The sequence below is a fragment of the Mus pahari genome, chromosome 22, assembly GCF_900095145.1.
Source record: "Mus pahari chromosome 22, PAHARI_EIJ_v1.1, whole genome shotgun sequence".
In the NCBI taxonomy this organism is placed as follows: domain Eukaryota; kingdom Metazoa; phylum Chordata; class Mammalia; order Rodentia; family Muridae; genus Mus; species Mus pahari.
Window position 1 is genome coordinate 46,633,611 of NC_034611.1, and position 18,974 is coordinate 46,652,584.

Consider the following 18,974-nt stretch of genomic DNA (forward strand, 5'->3'; position numbering starts at 1 on the left):
TAAAAAAGAGTTCATATTCTGCAATGATCTATAAATCAAAGAGTAGAGAAAAAGAGGGAATTGATGAGGGGAGGGGATCTTTTAAGTAACAAATACAAAGAAACTACCCACCACAGTAACTGATTCAGGGATAAATACCTACAGATGTTAAAAAAAAATCCAGTGGAGAGAAGTGGGAGGAGTCACAGAATCGTTGCGAAGCACTAAGCTGAGGGAGTAGCCCTGGAGGAACACAAGTATAAGGCTAGTCTGGACTACACAATGAGACCCCGTCCAACAAAATATACAGAGAGAATAGTCATGAAGTAACAGCAAACCCGAGGGAACGTCCACAAAGTGACCTGGCTTGTACTCTGCAGTGAGGGTTTGTCAAAAAAAACAAAGGAAGTCTGAGGTATTGTGTCAGATGGAAAGGCTGAATATAATACATGATTTCTGACTTTCTTTTTACCACAGTACTGGCACAACAGACAAATCTTCATAAGGAGCTAGGCATGGTGGCAGGACAAGGAAACGGAGAAGGAACATGAATTCTAGACCAGCCAAGACCACACAGCAGAGACCTGGTCTCAAAACACATGTACACACACCTCTCCCTGTCTCCTCTCTGTCTGTCTCTCTCTCTCTCTTTTACACACATACATACACACGCTCTGTCACTCTGTCTCTCTCTCTCTGTCTCTCTGTCTCTGTCTCTGTCTCTGTCTCTCTCTCTCACACACACACACACACACACACACCTTTTTCAGCTGGGGCTCTGTGGTAACACGCTTACCTATCGTGTAAGGCTCTGGGATGGAGGAAGACTCCAGTGCCAGCCTGGCCTGCACAATGATCTCTAGGACAGTGACCCTAGCAAACTTCTCTACTCCGGCTTTTGACTCTTCTGGTCCCTGAGTAAACTTGACTTTCTATGGAGGGCTGTTTGCATTTTCAGAAAAAAAAAATATTTTGAGACAGGTTTCTCTGTGTATCCCTGTACTATACAGGGCTTGAACTTGCTCTGTAGACCAGGCTGGCCTCAAACTCACAGAGCTCCCCGCCTGCCTCTGCCTCACAAGTCCTGGGATCAAAGTTGTGCACCTAGCCACAGCCACAGAACTCCAAAGCACTTGCTGGCGGTTTCACTCTTCCCACTCTTCCGGTAAAACAGCAACTTAGCATCCTGGCGTATACGTATGGAAAGTTGCACTGCTATATCAGTCAGACCTTTTTATCAGTTCTGGAACCCTGATGCAGTTTCCTGACCTACAATGCTACTTACGTGTACTCTCACCTTCCTCCTAGGACCAAACATTAGACTGTAGAAAGCCTAATAGGGCCATCTGGGCAGTCAGCCAACTGTGCATTCCAGGCAATGCTAAGCTATCAGAACCATTATAAATGCAGCTATCTCTAATTTCCCCCTAAAGGGTGGGGATAATTATAAATACACAGACTTTTGCCACAGTGCCTGGCACTTAGAGATACTCAGTGCTAATTTTCCTTTCTCCCCGGATTCCCTAGAATGTCAGACCTTGCAGGGAAATGCAGTTCTACTGACGTAAATATAAAACCTCACAGCTGAATTTTGATCCACCAGCCAACTGGGTTGGCGGAGTCTGGTAGTTCCGAGGGCCCCATGGATATGACAGAAGGAAACTGAAGCACCCTGGCAGCCACTCTGCCCTCCACCCAATGCCAGTGACAAGCACTAAAATGTTGGGGAGCCAATTCAGGAGTGGTGGAGCCCTTCCCAACTCTGAAAATAACCTGAAGTCACAGTTGAAAGATGACAAACCAGAATGCCCATGTAGCTAAAGATGGCAAAGATAAAATTAAAAGATGAGTGAGACTTTCTATATAAACAGAAAGTCAGGTCCAGGTGGCTTCCCGAGAGAAGTCTACCAGATGCTAAAAGGGTTGGATGAACTGACACCAAGCCTTTCAAAACCACGAGAGGCGGGGGTACTTCCCTCCTCGTCCTCTGAAACATTAGTATCCTCATACAAAACCAGACAAAGGTGTCACGAGGAAGGAAAACTACAGACAAATCTCTTATAATTAAAAAAGCTAAAACAACATACTATCAAACTCAAGCAAGCAAAAAATAAGCACACGAAATACTATGACCAAGTAATATTTATCCTGGGCATACGAGGTTGCCTTAATAGCCAAAAATCATTCAACATGAAAAGTGCATTAGATCAATAGAATGGACCAAAAAGGAAAAGCTAAAAAGCAAAAACAGAAACAAAACGAACAAAACCACATGATTAACAAGCACTATCAAAACCCATAGCCTTTCAAAGAAAAAAGCACCAGACTAGGAATGGAGGGGGTTTCACCATTCTTCTTTTTATATTTTAACATTTATTTTAGGATGTGTGTGTGTGTGTGTGTGTGTGTGTGTGTGTGTGTGTGTGTGTGTGTGTGTGTGTGTGTGTGTGTGTGTGTCAGTGCCACAGTACACACGTAGAGGTCAGAGGACAACTTGAGAAAGTCAGTTCTCTCCTTCCACCACGTGGGTTCCAGGGACCAGATTCAGGTCATTAGGTTGTCAGGCTGGTGGCATCTTGCCAGCCCCTAGCGCAATTCTTTGTTTTTGTTTGTTGCTTGTTTGTTTGAGATGGGGGGTCTCACTATGAAGACTCCCAGGTATGTGTCTGTCTGTCTCTGCCTCTTCAGTGCTGGGATTAAAGGTGTGTGCAATGGAAACTGGGCTTCCCGGCACAGTTCTTAACCGTGGAGACCTGCGTCTTCCCCCACTCAGGAAGAACAAAGGGATTCCTACTCAGAATTATAACAGAGGCTCCAGTTAGGACAACTCAGCAAGAAAATGAGCCGCTTCGGGTGTCAAGGAACTTTTCCCACGCCTGGCATGTAAGGGAATGCTCGACAACTATGACGACATACATGGTTGACGCAGTTGTGGTCAAAGTCCAGGGCTCCCTATTCAGAAAGGCTCCTACCAACTAGGTTTTCACACCGACCCGCTTATCAGCTGATCTGTAGCTTCTGCCTTCCGGTTTAGGCAGCGGGTCTGCCACGTGAGTCTAAGCAGATGTGTCTGCCAAAAGCGACCATGGGTAGCTGTGATGGCAGCCCAGCGCTGTCAGACATTGACATGGAGTGGAGTGGAGTGTGTGTGTGTGTGTGTGTGTGTGTGTGTGTGTGTGAGAGAGAGAGAGAGAGAGAGAGAGAAAGAGAGAGGGAGGGAGAGGGAGGGAGAGGGGGGAGGGACAGAGAGACAGAGACAGAGACAGAGAGAGACTTTCTCTCAGTTGAGAATCTGTAAATGGCAGTACCCCGTGAGGGCAGGGCAGTGAGCTTCTTCAGCTAAGACTCATTCTGGTTCACACAAGGCCCACTGACAACTCTGCCTGCTTTACAAGGTGGCATTAGTAAGCACTCCAGAGTCTTACAATAAAGCCTCTTAGCTAACCATGGCTACACTGGCAACATCAGGCAGGAAGATATTCCAATGAGCATTCAAGCAAACCCTCCATTTTATTTATTTATTTTGGTTTTTTTTCCAGACAGGGTTTCTCTGTGTAGCCCTGGCTGTCCTGGAGCTCTCACTCTGTAGACCAGGCTAGCCTCGAACTCAGAAATCCGCCCGCCTCTGCCTCCCAAGTGCTGGGATTAAAGGCGTGCGCCACCACGCCCGGCTCAAACCCTCCATTTTATCTCATGATAAACAGACCTAGCGACTACAGTTCATTGGCAAGAGAGCGGACTTCTGAACTGAGCATTCTGGATTTCAACTCCAGTTCCCACGTACAACAAAGAAGGCTGTCCCTAGCCTAGGCCTTAGGTATTCTACTAACATTCCAGATCATTCCAGATGTTCAACCTAACCGATGGGACTTATATTTATTCTCCATTTTTTGTTTGTTTGTTTCAAGATAGGGTTTCTCTATAGAATTCTCCATTTTAATTTTTTTTCTTATTTTCTAAGATTTGTTTATTTGATGTGTATGAATGTTTTACCTGTAAGTACACATGCGCACTATGTGTGTACCTGGTGCCCCAAGAAGTCAGAAGAGGGCATCGGATCTCCTAGAACTGTAGTTTCCAGATGGTTCTGAACCACCATGTGGTGCTGGGAAATCAAACCATGGTCCTCTGCAAGAGGAGCAAGTACTCTTACTGCTGAGCCATCTCCAACCCATTTTTAAATTACAACAACACACCTTGTCACCTCTCCACAAAACATCCAACACTCCCTTCTGGCTTCTTCCCAAACTGGTGTGGTCTGAATACTGGCAAACTGGGTCCACCTAGAGACGACTGCGTTGACAGCGACAAACACCCGGCACACCTAACACATGGGGGAAGCACACATGGCGAGGATGCTCCCAGTGTGGATTCCACAAGGTGAAGCCCTTCTTCTCGTGGCCTGGAGGAGGTCTGTCCACGCTGGCCAGGAGATGACAACTCTGCCTAAGGAACTCAGTGCACACTTCCTGTGCCAAGGAACAGTTTTGATTATATGCCTCGTGTCACTGAGTCCTCTTGTCAACACTCTTAAGATGTGATCCCATTTCACATAGGTAAAATCAACTCTGTCCTGATTCAATGAACCCGGAGTGCCTTTTTTTTTTTTTTTTTTTTTGGGGGGGGGGGTTTTCGAGACAGGGTTTCTCTGTGTAGCCCTGGCTGTCCTGGAACTCACTTGGTAGACCAGGCTGGCCTCGAACTCAGAAATCCGCCTGCCTCTGCCTCCCGAGTGCTGGGATTAAAGGCATGCGGCCACCACGCCTGGCTCTGGGGTGCCCTATTAAGTCAGAAGGGAACTGCAAATTTAGTAGAAGATACAGGAAGAGGCTAGAAGAGAAAAAAAGTGTCCCTTTAAAGTTGAGAACAGCCTCATCTCCCGGATCTATAAACTTGGGGTCATTAGAAATCACTTTACCATTTATGCAATTAGGCATATTTTATCAGTCTCCCAAAGAGATCTGTCCTGACACTCATCAGCTACTGAATTCAATCCCCACCAGTAAGCCAAATAAAAGGCATGTGCAAGGAGAACACCAGCCCTTTGTATCTGCGGACCTTAGGCAACTGCATCAACTTATTTTTAATCCAATATAATTTCAGTGTTCTTCGATTTGGGCACTGTTATTAGATTCTGTACACCTGAGCTGTCATATGGGAATTTGTCCACTTAGGTTAAATGACCAGGCACTCAGATCAACCTATCGGAAGCTATTAATAACAGTAGCTATGGCTGGCTGCATGCAGGTGTGTCACCAGCAACCAACTCACAAAGGCTTAGATCAATTTCATTTTAAAGTCAGGTTTGGATAGCCAACATCTGATCCTCTTTCTAAAGAGTTGGCTTTACATATAGGAAAAAGGAAAGGTCATTCTTAATTTGTAAAAACCATCTCTACTAATGGAGTACAAAGAATCAGCAGACTGGAACCGGGCCTGGTGGCGGACGCCTTTAATCCCAGCACTTGGGAGGCAGAGGCAGGCGGATTTCTGAGTTCGAGGCCAGCCTGGTCTACCGAGTGAGTTCCAGGACAGCCAGGGCTATACAGAGAAACCCTGCCTCGAAAAACCAAAATAATAATAATAATAATAATAATAATAATAATAATAATAATAATAATAAAAGAATCAGCAGACTCCTTTTTAGAGTACCTGGGCGGGAACAGCCTAGAGGTAACCATATCTGGGCTACAGATTCCTTCCAAGAGTTTATCCCAAGGAAGTAATTCAACTGAAATAAAGAGCTATGCCCTGCAAAAAGTGTTCAAGATTATGACAGTGAAACCTGGGATGAAGAACACTAAGGGGTCAGCAGTAAGGTTAGTAAACAGGCATGAGGCTGAGGCAGGAGGATTACAAATTTCAGGTCAGCCTAGACTACATAGTGAAAACCAGAGTATATATGAGAAAAAATTTAAATGGTAAAATTTTGTAATTAAAAAAAAAACTTAAGCCTGGCGGTCGTGGCACTCAAGGCAGGTGGATCTGAGTTTGAGGCCAGCCAGGGGTACACAGAGAAACCTGCCTCAAAATAAATAAATAAATAGATAAATAAACAAATTTTTAAAAAATCTTAAAAAGCTAAAAAGATACTAGGCGGCCACCACAAAAGATAATCAGGTTAATTATAGGCAAAGGTACACTCTGGAAGGTAACGGGCTGGGCCAGCTCGGTGGGTGAAGTGCTTGTTCTGCAAGCTTGAAGATTGGAGCTCAGAGCCACAGCAGCGTATAAAAGCCAGGCATGGTGGCACATGTCTAACCTCAGGGTTGGGAAGAATGAAATCAGTGGATCCCATAGCTTGCCAGCCTGCCAAACTAGCCAGCGAGCTCCAGAGGTAATGAGAAAGCTTCTCCAAAACTAAGGTGGGAACTACTGAGGAAGACGGAGAACACTGATTACTAAACAAGCACACACATACATACACACACTCACACTCACACCTCACTCACACTCACAGACACACACACATACACACACACACAAAGACAGACACACAAACACACACAGACACACACACAGACACACACTCACATTCACAGACACACACAGTCACACCCAAAGACATACACAGATATACAAACACACAGAGAGACACACACAGACACAAACACTCAGACACAGACAAACACACACAGACACAGACACACACACAATCACACACAAAGACATACACAGACACACAAACACACATACAGAGACACACAGATACACACAGACACACAGATTCACACACACAGACACACACAGAGAGACACACAGACACACAGAAAGACACACACACACTCACCAACACATACAGACACACAGACACACACAGACACACAAACACATAAAGACATACACAGACACACAAACACACACAGATACACACACACTTACAGACACATAAAGACACACACAGACACACATATAGACATACACACAATCACACACAAAGACACAGACACACAAACACACACAGAGACACGCACAGATAAACACACACACACAGAGACACACACAGACACACACACACACACACAAACACACACACACACACAAGAGGCTGGGCTGGGCTGGGGGTGTGGCTCAGAGGTAGAGTGCTTGTCTAGAATATACGAGGCTCCCCAGTTCGATTCCTGGCCCCTGACAAGGGGGAAATTCATCAGAAGTCAGAGTCAGAGTCCTTACTGCCTTGTTCAGTTACCCTCCCAACCCACTCACATCCACTGTCTGAAAATACCGTGTGGAAAATTCCAGAAGCAATTCACTATTGTTAAATAACTTGCATTATAGCATATTGGTAACAATTATAAAATTGCTCCATTTTTACTACTATTGCCTCTTACTATGCTTGATTTATAAATTAAGGTTTGTCATGGGCAATGGGTTTCAGTACAATTTTTGTGGCCTCCGGTAGTCTCAAGGGACTATATAGAACTTCTACTATTTACAATAACATAATCAGAGCTTCACATGTCCTAGGCAGTATTTTAGGCCATTTCATGGCCACTCCCTAAACCTCTCATCTCTTAAGTAGATACTATTATTATCCCCATTTTCTATGTAAGAACACTGAGGCCGAGAGACAGTAACAACCTTCTCACATCTCACAGTGTCCCAGTAGGACAGGGACATTCCTCACTTGTTTTTTTTTTTTTTTTTTTCAGTCTGTGTGTCTGTGTGAGCACTATGTCTCCAAGCTCCCTTAGTGGTCAGGAGAGCATCAGATCCCAGGAGATAGAGTTACAGGTGGCTATGGACCAAACTCGGGACCTCTGGAAGAGCAGTGCCCGCCTGCTCCCTGGGCCATCTCTCTGGGCTCCTTGTTCCATTCTTAGCCAGCCATGCACCTGCTTCAGTCATCATGCCTACCATGACAGGGTCGACCAACTCCTCGGCAACCGCCACCTCACCACCAATGTTCTGGAAGCAGTGGGTGGTGAGCGGCACCAAGAATGCCTGAGGCCTATAGCTGCAGTCTCTACACACGCCACACTAGAATTTCGGAAGGAGAGAAAGACAGTCCCCTTGAACTTCAGAAAGGCCTAAAGGAGTCTAGATTGGTCTAACACACAAGGAGAACTTGGAATCCACTGGTGTTTCAGGCTTGCCTCTGCCCTCTACAGACAACGCACGGGTTCTGGAAACTCGCTCTTCACTGCCTCGCTGAGGTCCCCTGGCCTCCTGCTGCCTCCAGGGCAGCCCCGCAGCCTGCAGTGTAGCACGGCCTCTCCTTCACCGGCTTCCCTCCGCCTTCACCTCCTCTCCTCTCTACCCTATGGGTAACTGGAGGCAACAGCTGGACAGTTGGCTGTATGACAGCTGCTAGAAGAAACCGGGGGCTATTTCCAGCAATAGACCCCAGCCCACCACAACACCGCAGAGTGTTCAGACAGGCTGAGACAGGGTTGCCAGAATCAGTGTGTGTCAGGGGCCCTTGGTTTCTGAGGCTGGCCCTAGTCCAGACCACCCATTTCACTCTGCCCATTAGACCTCTGAGCGTGAGGCTCCTGGATCTGGCTGGCCCAGATTTACCCATGGTGAAGGGACTCTTCTGTAACAGAGGCCTGGGCCTTGTTTGTGTCTACATCATGTACTTTTGTATAATAATAGTTTCTCATTAACGATCTGCTGTATAAGCAAGTGAATCCATGTCTGACCTCTTCCTTGGGGTCTTTCTAAGTATGCTGGCCAGCAGGGCCTCTCCTCGGGCTTGTTACAATGTTTACCTGAATGTAAGAGGCCCCACACCATGTCCGCATGCTTGTCTAACACAAATGTCAGCTTCTCTGAGTCTCCCTTAAAAGTCTGTCTGTCTGTCTTTCTTTTATCACACACACAAAAAAGTCTGTCTGGCTTGTTCTGTCACAGCACCAGCAGCTCTATGGCTTCAGGATGTCAAAGGCAAAAGGACATTATGCAAAACAGGAAGGAACTTTTATTTTATTTTATTTTATTTTAGGAAGGAACTTTTAAAGAAAATGTTACAGACCTTTTTTTTGAGAATGAATTCTGTCATTGGGCCAAGCATTTACTGAAGCCCCTGCCAGGCCCCTCCAGGCACATATGGAAAGGCAGGAAGGAGCCTGACCCTGACATTGCATGGTCTGGCATAATCCCGTCCCTTCCCTTCAATGCAACCTTGCTCTAACTTCCAAGATTCGGTGCCAAATGACCCCAGCAGATTCTCCACACCCAACATTCCCTCAGATGAGAATCTAGCTCTGCCGATGACATTCAAAATGGAGTAACTTCAAAATACACTCCTTGGGAACCACCAGGCAACAAGCAGCTTTACTGACGTAATCCACCAAGTCCGCACAGAAAGCCAGCCTCTGTGGCCCTCCTGGGCTTTTCCCTTAAGAGAATTCCCGGAAATGTGAGATTCTCACTCCGCAGCCCCTCCCTGGAACTCAGGAACTTGTGGTCGTAGAGAAAGAATGTCACGTGTTTCAGAATCTGATTTGCCAGCTCATTTCCCACCTCTCCTCTGTGTCACATCTGGATGATGTCAGTAGTGCTGGGTTAGCCCTCTAGTGAGCACCCAGCACTTAGCTCTGGGGCCATATTAGGCTATATAAACCCACCCAGGGATTCAGCAGCTAAGGAAACAGCTAGAGAAAGTTGACTGAGGAAGCACCATCTCCACGGGGCTTTATCTACAGCAGATCCCTGCTCAGACAGATCTAAAGAGCTGCTCGGGCTGTACTCTGGCCCTACCCAGGAGCTGCTTCAACCTATTCTCCTTTTGGTTAGAATTCTAGACGTAAGTGATATCCAGCTGACAGCGTCGCGCAAACCTGTAATTTCCCAATGCACTTAACCCTTTGTACGAAGGCTTGACACCTAGTGCTTCTCAAAAAGAATTCACTGTTTTCTTTCTCTCTTTTGGAAAATGTTCTACAGACACCACCAAAACAAACAAACAAAAAAAGTACAACTCTATGCTCAAGGCTCACTATACCACCAGGAAAACAAAAACCACATCTATGTGTCTGACAGTCGAGTGATAACAAAGCTATGGCATTCGCTGCTGACCAAGAGAATACAGCTCTTGAGATTTATTGGTTAGTTTTATTTTATTATTTTCTCAAAGTGTTGGGGCCTCACACCTACTAGCAATCATCCTTCCTCTGAATTACAGCCCTATCTCACCTCTGTGATTTTTTTTTTTAAAATGCAGGACTAAGATTGTAAGAGAACCTTAAATGAAAAGGGATAATCACCAGGCTACTACAGGAATTCATATCAGTTCATTCCTCCTGTAAAGACATCAGCCATACTGGGTGTCTTAGTTAGGATTCCTACAGCTTGATAAAGACCATGACCAAAAGCAACCTGGGGAAGAAAGGGCTAATTTTATCTTAGATGTGAAGAAGAAGCCATGGAGAGAGGCTGCCTACTTGCTTGTTCCTCCCGCACCCAGGACAACCACCCACACCCGCCATGGACTGGGCCCTCCCACACATAGCAATCATCAAGAAAATGCATGGCAAGCTGACTCACAGTGGGAGCATTTTCTCACTTGCAGTTTCCTCTTCCCAGGTGATTCAAGTATGTGTCAAGTGACATAAAAGCTAGCCAGTACACAGAGTACGGAATCCTACTCCCGGGCAACCTGAGGCAGGAGTTAAAATCCTTGGCTACCTTGCAAGACATTGCCAAATAAAATAAAATAAAATAAAATAAAATAAAATAAAATGAAATAAAATAAAATAAAACAACCCAGGAACAAGTTATTGTTCCCGTATTGTTCAGCTGTATTGTTTTCTTAAACATGCAAGAAGGGAAGACTAGTAGAAAAACGGGAGGGCACGCTTATGTTAGGCGGAAAGAACGTGGTTTTTGTTTGTATGTTGTCAGAGTTGAAGACCGCCAAACCTAGGACTTTCTCCAAGTGTTCTACACTGAGTTATGCCCTCCAGCCCCATATTACTTTCCACAAAAATTAAGATTACTAACACTCTCACAAAGAAAAAGGCAAATATAAGACCCATAGCCTTTGCCCCGATACTTAAGAGGCAAATCATTATAGTTACACAATACACCTGGAACATACTTAAAATCACTGACACAGAATTCAACAACACCCAATAAAAGACACCGCCCCTGGCCCTCACTTGTATAAGGAGGCCAAGCTGAAACAGAACCTGAAACTTTAGCACAAGACTTACCCCTCTGTCTTCTAGTAACCAATCCCTTTAGGTCACATTCACCCAGTACTGCCTCGGGCCAGACCACTACAGGCCTCTAACTTAGAGAGCTTTCAGAACCGGCTTTAGAGAGCTCTCTCCCCAGGGCAACGGCTCCCTCACCTCACCCCGCACAGTCCCAGACAAGCAAGGCTTCACAACTAAGGTCTTTTCAGTCACAGCAACAGTCAGCTTTCAGGAGACGTCGCCCTGTTTAGAAAAGCTCTATGAAGCTCATGAAGTTCAAACTGACCAAAGCTGCAGGGACTGGTGGCCACTGGCCCAGGGAGCACATCATGTATGGCAGAATCAATGTAAATTCATCATAGTGCCAGAGTCTCAAAGGATTTGGACCAAAAGGGAAGTCTGTTTGTCTTAAGACCACTCCAGAGCTGAGGAGATGGTCCAGTGGGTGAAGTTCTTGCTGTGAAACCAGAGACCCTGAATTTGAATCTATTTTCCCAGTGCTCTTATACGGAGATTGGGAGGTGAAGACAGGAGAATTCTGAACAGCTCACAGGGCAGGTTCTACTGGTGTATGCAGCAGCAGACAAGAAATTCTGATTCAAACAAGGTGGAAGGCAAGGACTAATAACGCCTGAAATTGTCCAGTGACCTCCATAAGACTACCATGGCCAGCATGCCTACAGACATACACACACACACACACACACACACACACACACACACAAACACTGATTTTTTTTTTCCTTATAAAAAACTTACCACGCCACTGAATCATAAACCATGCAAATTCTAAATGGACATTAATTCAAGCAGAATTTCAGTCTCCCTTGGCAGGAACAAACAGGGAACAAAGAATGGGAACAGGGACCAGAGGCCTTGAATAACTGAGACATGAAGAAATCACCAGGTTTGACCAAAAAAAAAAAATAAAATAAAATAAATAAATTTAACTAGGCTGCTTACACAGGGACCCCTAGCCCACTGAGCCCAAGGTGATCCAGAGTCTGAACGGTCCCAGGGCAGAATCTGTGGGAGGGCTCCGAGCGACTTGGCATCAACTGCCCCATCTCCTCAACCCCTAAATTAGCCTGGAAATCCCTACCCTGCTGCCACTCAAAGACCATAATACCCAGGCAGATGGCTGGCGATATCTCATTATAATCATTATAGCGCAGCAAGCTAAGATTACCCAGCACAGCTAATGTATGGCTTCAGAAAGAAAAGGAAAAATGTCACACAATCAAATAAAGCCAGGATGGAAGAACTGTGACATCAAGCCTGAGCTTCTTTCTGAATGAAAGGAAGGTAAGATATAATATTAGAGAAAGGAACATGGGATTGTGGGTGTGTGCGCACACATACACACACACACACACACACACACGTGGGATGTTCAGAGACATGAGTACAATAATTAAGTCTCTCTTGCCTAAACTGCAAATTGCTATAAGGAAGACATTTTTGTCTTCTTTATAGTTCTAGCTCCACACAGCACACACTGTAAATGAATGATGTTACCGCAGTCATCCAGACATCCGTATCAGACCTTTCGGAGGAAGGGATACACAAGTGCATCTTAGAAGGATCTTCTTTCCAACCTCTGGAGTGTATCAAGACAACCCCTGGTCCTCTGAATTAGTGTCTCTGGACATTAACCTGAGGCAAAAATACCAGACTCCTCTTCAGGGATGCTAAGTCAAGAAACTATGGTTGAAAGCCAATCCCACATTTGGCTCTTGTTTTCCATGTCCGAAGGAATGTCTACCTGTCCTTCTGTCACAGGGGGTTCCCACACTTGTTCAGAACCTGGGATTGGTGCTGGGATTAAGCCTTGTATGTGCAACCACTTAGCCACGCCCCTAAAAAGTGTAGAATAAATAACAGACAGGCTCTTATCCTGCCATAATGCTATTTGGGAGAAATGAACAGATTTCACCATGAAAAAGACTCAGACTGTCATGGAGGGTATTTCTCAATGACCTTGGCAAACAAGTTTCCATATTACAGTCCCCTGACTGACTGAGTTGGGAAGAGCTGAGACCTTGTAACGCTTTTCCTGGAATGTACATCTCTGTTCCGGGTAGGTAAGGGTATGTCCAATATGACTGTTAAGACAGTAGGATCTGTGTTTAATCAATAAATTACTGCCTCCAGAGAAAAGCGGCAGGACAAACTGGCTTAAAGGGCTAGTTACCCAAAGTCAGAGCTGCAAGATCTGCATCCAAGTGAGGATCTCTGTGCCTCCTCGAAGACGCTAAGATGAGATTCCACCCTAAAGCAGAGGGTGATAGAGTTCCAAGAGCCATCTCAGAATGAGTAGGTCAAGGACAGCCCTCTTGCGAGCCTCACAGGACAGACTGTTCTAATCAGCCTGCCTGTGTCTGCACGTGCACAACCGGGTGAAGACAGCAGCCTGATAAAGAGGAACGCCTGAGAGCCGAGAGCCCAGCAGAGACCTAGTAATTACCTCATCTTCACCATCCCATTCCATGGCAGAGGCTCAGCTACAAGTGGCCCCCAAAAACCAGGGAGATGGGCTCATGAACAGGGCTCTACTCTAACTGGGCTGTTTGCTTCTATATAAGAATCCTGGGCCAGCAAGATGGCTCAGCAGGTAAAAGGTGCTTGCCACCAAGCCTAACAACCTGAGTTCCATCCCTGAAACCTCTGAGCGCCACATTCACACCATGGCATGTGGGTCTACATACATGCGCGCGCGCACACACACACACACACACACACACACACATCTTCCCTTTGAACAAATGAAGGGTATCTCCTTAAAGCACAGTTGGGCAAAAGGGGCCTCTGAGGTTTAAGTTACCCAGAGTTCACTGCCCCCTTGAAAGATCTGTACTATCTGTTCCAGACCCTCAGCTGAGTCAGCCAGCCCTGCTTCCCCAAATCAGTCCAGCCTGACACGATGTCCCCATTCCCACTAACACCACACCCAAAATGCCTGTGCCACAGCCAGTCAAATCTTGTTGAGCTGTGCCAAATATGAGCAGATAAAACTTTCTGGAAAAAGATAAACATTCCAGAAAAGAACCACAAGGCTGTGCCTCCTCTCATCTCGGGCAAACATTCAGAGGTCCAGAAAGGTGAGCTCACTGCTACAGCCAGCAGAGTACACAGTGACAGTTACCTGGAGGCCTGGTCACAGGGCTAAAGAAAAAGCCTGAAGTAACTAGAGTTCTCTGGGCAAATAGAAGGACTTCTCAGGGAAGGCTAGCTAACCCCTGTAGCCCACACTAGAGTGGGGAAGGATGGGACAGACAGACAGAGGCTCACACTAGCCCCACAGATGAGAGGAGTGCCCACCACCACTAGGACTGCAAACAATACAGTCTGCCCCAGTTACACATATATTGCCTAGGCACAATTCCAACCTCAGTCTATCTAAAGTCCATTCAAATATTCCGACAAACCAAAAACAGATCTAACAGCAATCTATCAGCAGCCCGGTCTGGTCCCTCACCACCTCAAAGTCACCAGCTATCAACTGAAAAAGATCCAAGCACCTGGCTTAGACTGCTGGACACCAGAAAGCAGAGGAAAGTTGGGGAAAGGAACTGTGAGTAGTGAAAAGGCCACCGTGCTAACCCCCTAGGGATGCTTTCTCCCACCAACCTCAAAACCACGGCCAAGGGCTTTGGCTGACACCTGCCCGGCGGAACAGATGGGCTTGACACTCCACACACACACACACACACACACACACACACAGTGCCCAATACACTTAAAATTTTCTTAAGATTCCTCCTGACCAAGAACCACCCTCCAAAAGCTGCACCTAAGCATTCAAATCTAAGAGCTCAAATTAAAACAAAACAAAACCTAACCTCCTACCCTTGTTTCTGCAATTGTGGCCTCAGCAGAAGCCTAAACATCAGTCCCGTGCAAGTCACATGGAGGTAGCCAGGCTAGAAGAGGCCTAGGCCTCGGACTCCACAGTCTAAATGACCTCTCTCAGTAAGGTCCTTTTGAACTGCCTATTTCAGGATCAATTTAGCAACCCACGTTACCAAACCAAACTGAACAGAACTAGAGTTACCCCAGTCCCTCCTATTTCAGCAGGAAGAACCTATTCTCCAAACAACTAGAAAGGTGGGTACCTGGTTTTCTCTTTGAGATAGGATCTGATGTTTGCTCAGTTTTATACCCGAGGCTTTGGGCAGGCCAGACAAGCCTTCCACCATCTGAGCTATGTCCCTGTCTCTGGGACACTTTACTAATTAAGCATCATGCATGATGCTCAGGCAACAACCAAAAACAAAAGCAAAAGGCCCAGACTCGGTCTCTTCCTCCCCTTCTATGTTGTTGGGCAAGCCATCTCCATGGAAGTCTAAGAAATCGTCACTTCACATCCTTAAACTGTATTGTTTGGTTACTTGCTATCTCACACCGAGTGCCTACTCTGTACACAGTCTCAATTAGTCCTAAAAATAACCCTGTGAGGTAAGCACAGACAAGCCCACTTTATACAACAGGAAGAAACACTAACATGCCTGAAGTCAGACATTGATCCGTAGGACTGATGTTCTACTTCACTTTCCATAGAACTATTCCTGTTTCCCAAACTAACAGCCAAGTCCAAAGTAATCCGATTACTCATGTTCGGCCAATTCCAAGAGGTTCCTCCCAAACTTGATGTGAAAATATTGAAGTAATTATTGGAGACATTGAGCAACAGGCTATAGGAAGGCCTGCTCGGCCAAGGCTTTCCCAGAATGAGACAGAGCTATTAGCATGCTGCCTGGCTGGCTGTGGGGAGATGGGATTCACTCTGAGCAACGTTCTCTAAAACCTGGCACCACCTGTGATTCTCCAGTCAAAGTTCTACCCTGGCCGGTAGCCTAGTACTAGGAACACAAACTCATACCCTGACCTAGTGAAGGTCAGGGTTCAGATCAGCTGGGCAAGTCAATCCAGGAAACTGCAGCCCCCATTCATCGGGTTAATTTTAGCCCTCCAGTCAGTCCCCTGAGTACACAGGCCCTCTGCCCCTGGAGAGGGCCCTGCTCACTTTGGTTAAGAGGAACCTTCAGGAGGAGGAACTTGGGGCGGGAGACAGAAGGCCGCTTGGTTCAGCACCTACAAACAGGAGGAAATCCCACAATTGTAGCAACTTTCTAAGAGTTCATCCTCATTATTTAAACTCTTAGTTACAATGTTTCATTTACTCCTACAAAACAACTCCATAAATAGATGTGGTTTATTATCTCCATTTACCAGAAAGAAACCTTAAAGAGAAAGTTAAGTCGCTTGTTCAAAGGCGGAGTGGAGGGTGGTGGGGAGGGGAGGTGGCTTGCTCACTGTCGGTCTTGTCCTCAGAAGGTAGAAGTTGCTGTCGGTGTTGCTATAGGTAGGGAAGGTTGCAGAGCAGCCTTTTCAGTCTACTCTAAACTGACCCCAACTTCAAACTTCCTGAGTCCAGGGCCAGAACAAGGGTGTCTCCAGGGCCTTGTCTGGTACCGAGGCCAGAAGAGCCTGGGGGTTTCCCAAGAGGGCCCCTGCCTCTTGAGACACCAGTCAACCTCTCTTCGGGTCATCCCGAAGAGGATTAAGCCCGTCTTGGGGATTAAACACTCTGATCAAAACCTGGTGGCTGGCAGTCCTGAAAGAGATCTTAGGATAATATCCCTGGAACCCTATTGAGGAAATCCGAGGAGTCCATGTCCTCAGATCCTGGGTCTTACCGAGCAGCGGGGACTCCTCAGGGCAAGCAGGCAGAGACAACAGTCCAGTGGTGGTGGGCACTGGCACCAAAGTCAAGTTGCTCTTCAGGCCGGGGCCAGAAGCTGCATCAGGGCTGGAGTCGAGACCCGGGCGAGGCTTCGGGGAGACGCCTAAAGGAGGCGGCGGCCGCGCGCCCCGGGACCGCTGCTCTCCTGGGGGCTGCTTGCTGGCGGCGGCGCCGTTCGTGCCGCCCTGCAGTGTAGAGGAGACTCCCACCAACTGGGGCAGGCGGCTCAGATCGCGGCCGGAGAGGTAATAGACGAGGGTGACGCCGAGGTGCAGCGCGCAGACGGCCACGAGCAGGCGGCAGGCCCGCTGCAGGGTCGCGCCCGGCATCGCGGCGCTGCCGCCCAGGAACGGCTCACGAAACCTCATCTTCCCGCCGCGGCTTTAAGAGGGGGTGGGCTACGGCTGAGAGGACGGCCCGCCCGCAGGCCGCCCGCCTGGCGCTACCCGACCACAGCGATCGAAGGAGGGGCCGGGGGGAGGGGGCTGGGACCGAGCGCAGCACCGGCCGCCAGCGGCGGAAAGCCGACACCCCTGGCCGCGGGACTTTGGAGAGATCAGCGGGAACCACAAGCGCGGATGGGGGGCGTGGTCTCGACCGGGGGCGGGGCCTCAACCAGGTTTTCGGAAGGCTGTTCGCGGAACCGGAGGGGGCGGAGTCTAAGGGGTGGGGCCGCAAAGCGGGTCCTTCGGGAGGGGCGGGGCTTGTGGGACAAGGCTCGGAGAGGGGACTGAGGGGCGGAACCTTCAGCCGGGTTTCTCTGGCAGCTAAGGGAGGGCGGGGCTTGGGGGGCAGGCACTAAGGGGAGGGCCCTCGGGAGGTTGGGTTGCAGGGCGTCGCGACACTTGGGGACTAAACGTGGCGCTCCGCCAGCCCGACCGCAGCCTTGAGTAGAGCGGGCATCCCATGCCCAGCGGCGCTCAGCTTTTCTTCCTAGCGTTCACCGTGGAGCTTAAGTCTCTCTAAACCAGCTTCTCGTTCGAGGAGCTGCTCACCACTTCCTTCGCGTACCCAGTGACTCGGGTATGGGCCTGGGACAGCAACTAGTGAGGCCAAGAGAACTGGCGGTAGCCTTGGGATAGTGGGAAACTGGAGTGGAGAAAGGTTGTCTAGGAAACCGGCTTCGACGCCCCGCGAGGCCAGCGGACTGATTCTCTGGGGCGTTCCAAAGATCCTCTTACCCTAGCTGGGTCCGCCTGCCTGTGAGAGGGCTAACGTGGAGGAGCGGCTTATTGAGAGTCCTGCTAGGGAAGTGACCATCTTGCTTTACTCTTACTCCCACAATAGTGTTTGCAGAATTGGGGAACCTCAGGAACCTGCCCAACTTGGTGCTAGGTGCAACAGAGCCTCTAGTGCATGCCGCATGGAGAAGACACATGCTTGTTGGGATGAGGCTGGCAGAAAGCTGCATTAATTCCTAAGCCTGCGTACAGAACAGCCCGTTGTACACAGCGCTGGAACACAGTCCCCATTTGACAGAGTACTGAAGTCTAGGCGCGGTCTTGCACACCTGTAATCCCAGACTCTGCTTGCGGAGACAGGAAGAGCCAGAGTTTGGAGCCAGCCCAGACTACAGAGTAAACAAAGATTTCAGTGCCTCGGAGTGAATAAGAATGAATGGCCTGTAAAATCTCACAGCTGATGAGCTGTGGAACTCAGGGCTCCTAAAAACTTTTTCACTGCGCGCTCCTTTTCCTAACCTTGTTGATTTGATGGTGGAAGCTGGAATGCCAGGGAGACTTAAGCACTTAAAGCCTTGACTCCGAAGCCTCTGACCCATTTATCCTTGAGTGTGGTGAGAACCTTAAGATGCTAATTCTAGCCACTCCTGTGTTTGGAGAGTTTGTTGTTAGCCAATATATGCCCTGAAATAGGGGTTGTTAACTGTCTCCGGTTCATCGATGCGAAAGCAGGCTGAGTAGTGTGACACTTGGTTGCCGTCACACAAGGTATACTCCTCATCAGTTGACTTCCTGACCGACCCTCTCTGGCCTCTTTTTCTGACTGCTCATCCTCCTCCTTCTCCTCCTCATCTCCCTTCGTTGGTGAGGTACTGAGGCTGTGGTCCCTGTGGCACTTTTATGTCTATGTTCCTTAGGTATGGT

At 47.7% G+C, this 18,974-nt stretch overlaps 1 protein-coding gene across 1 annotated transcript in view; it reads right to left on the reverse strand.

Moving 5' to 3' along the window:
* The window catches only part of B4galt1 (beta-1,4-galactosyltransferase 1), a 47,933-nt gene extending 29,968 nt beyond the window's left edge, over positions 1–17,965 (reverse strand). Inside the window, exon 1 of the mRNA XM_021222204.2 lies at positions 16,823–17,965. Coding sequence (XP_021077863.1) covers positions 16,823–17,237 — 415 coding nt within the window. The 5' untranslated portion in view covers positions 17,238–17,965. The remainder of the gene's footprint in view (positions 1–16,822) is intronic.
* Positions 17,966–18,974: the final 1,009 nt, after the last annotated feature.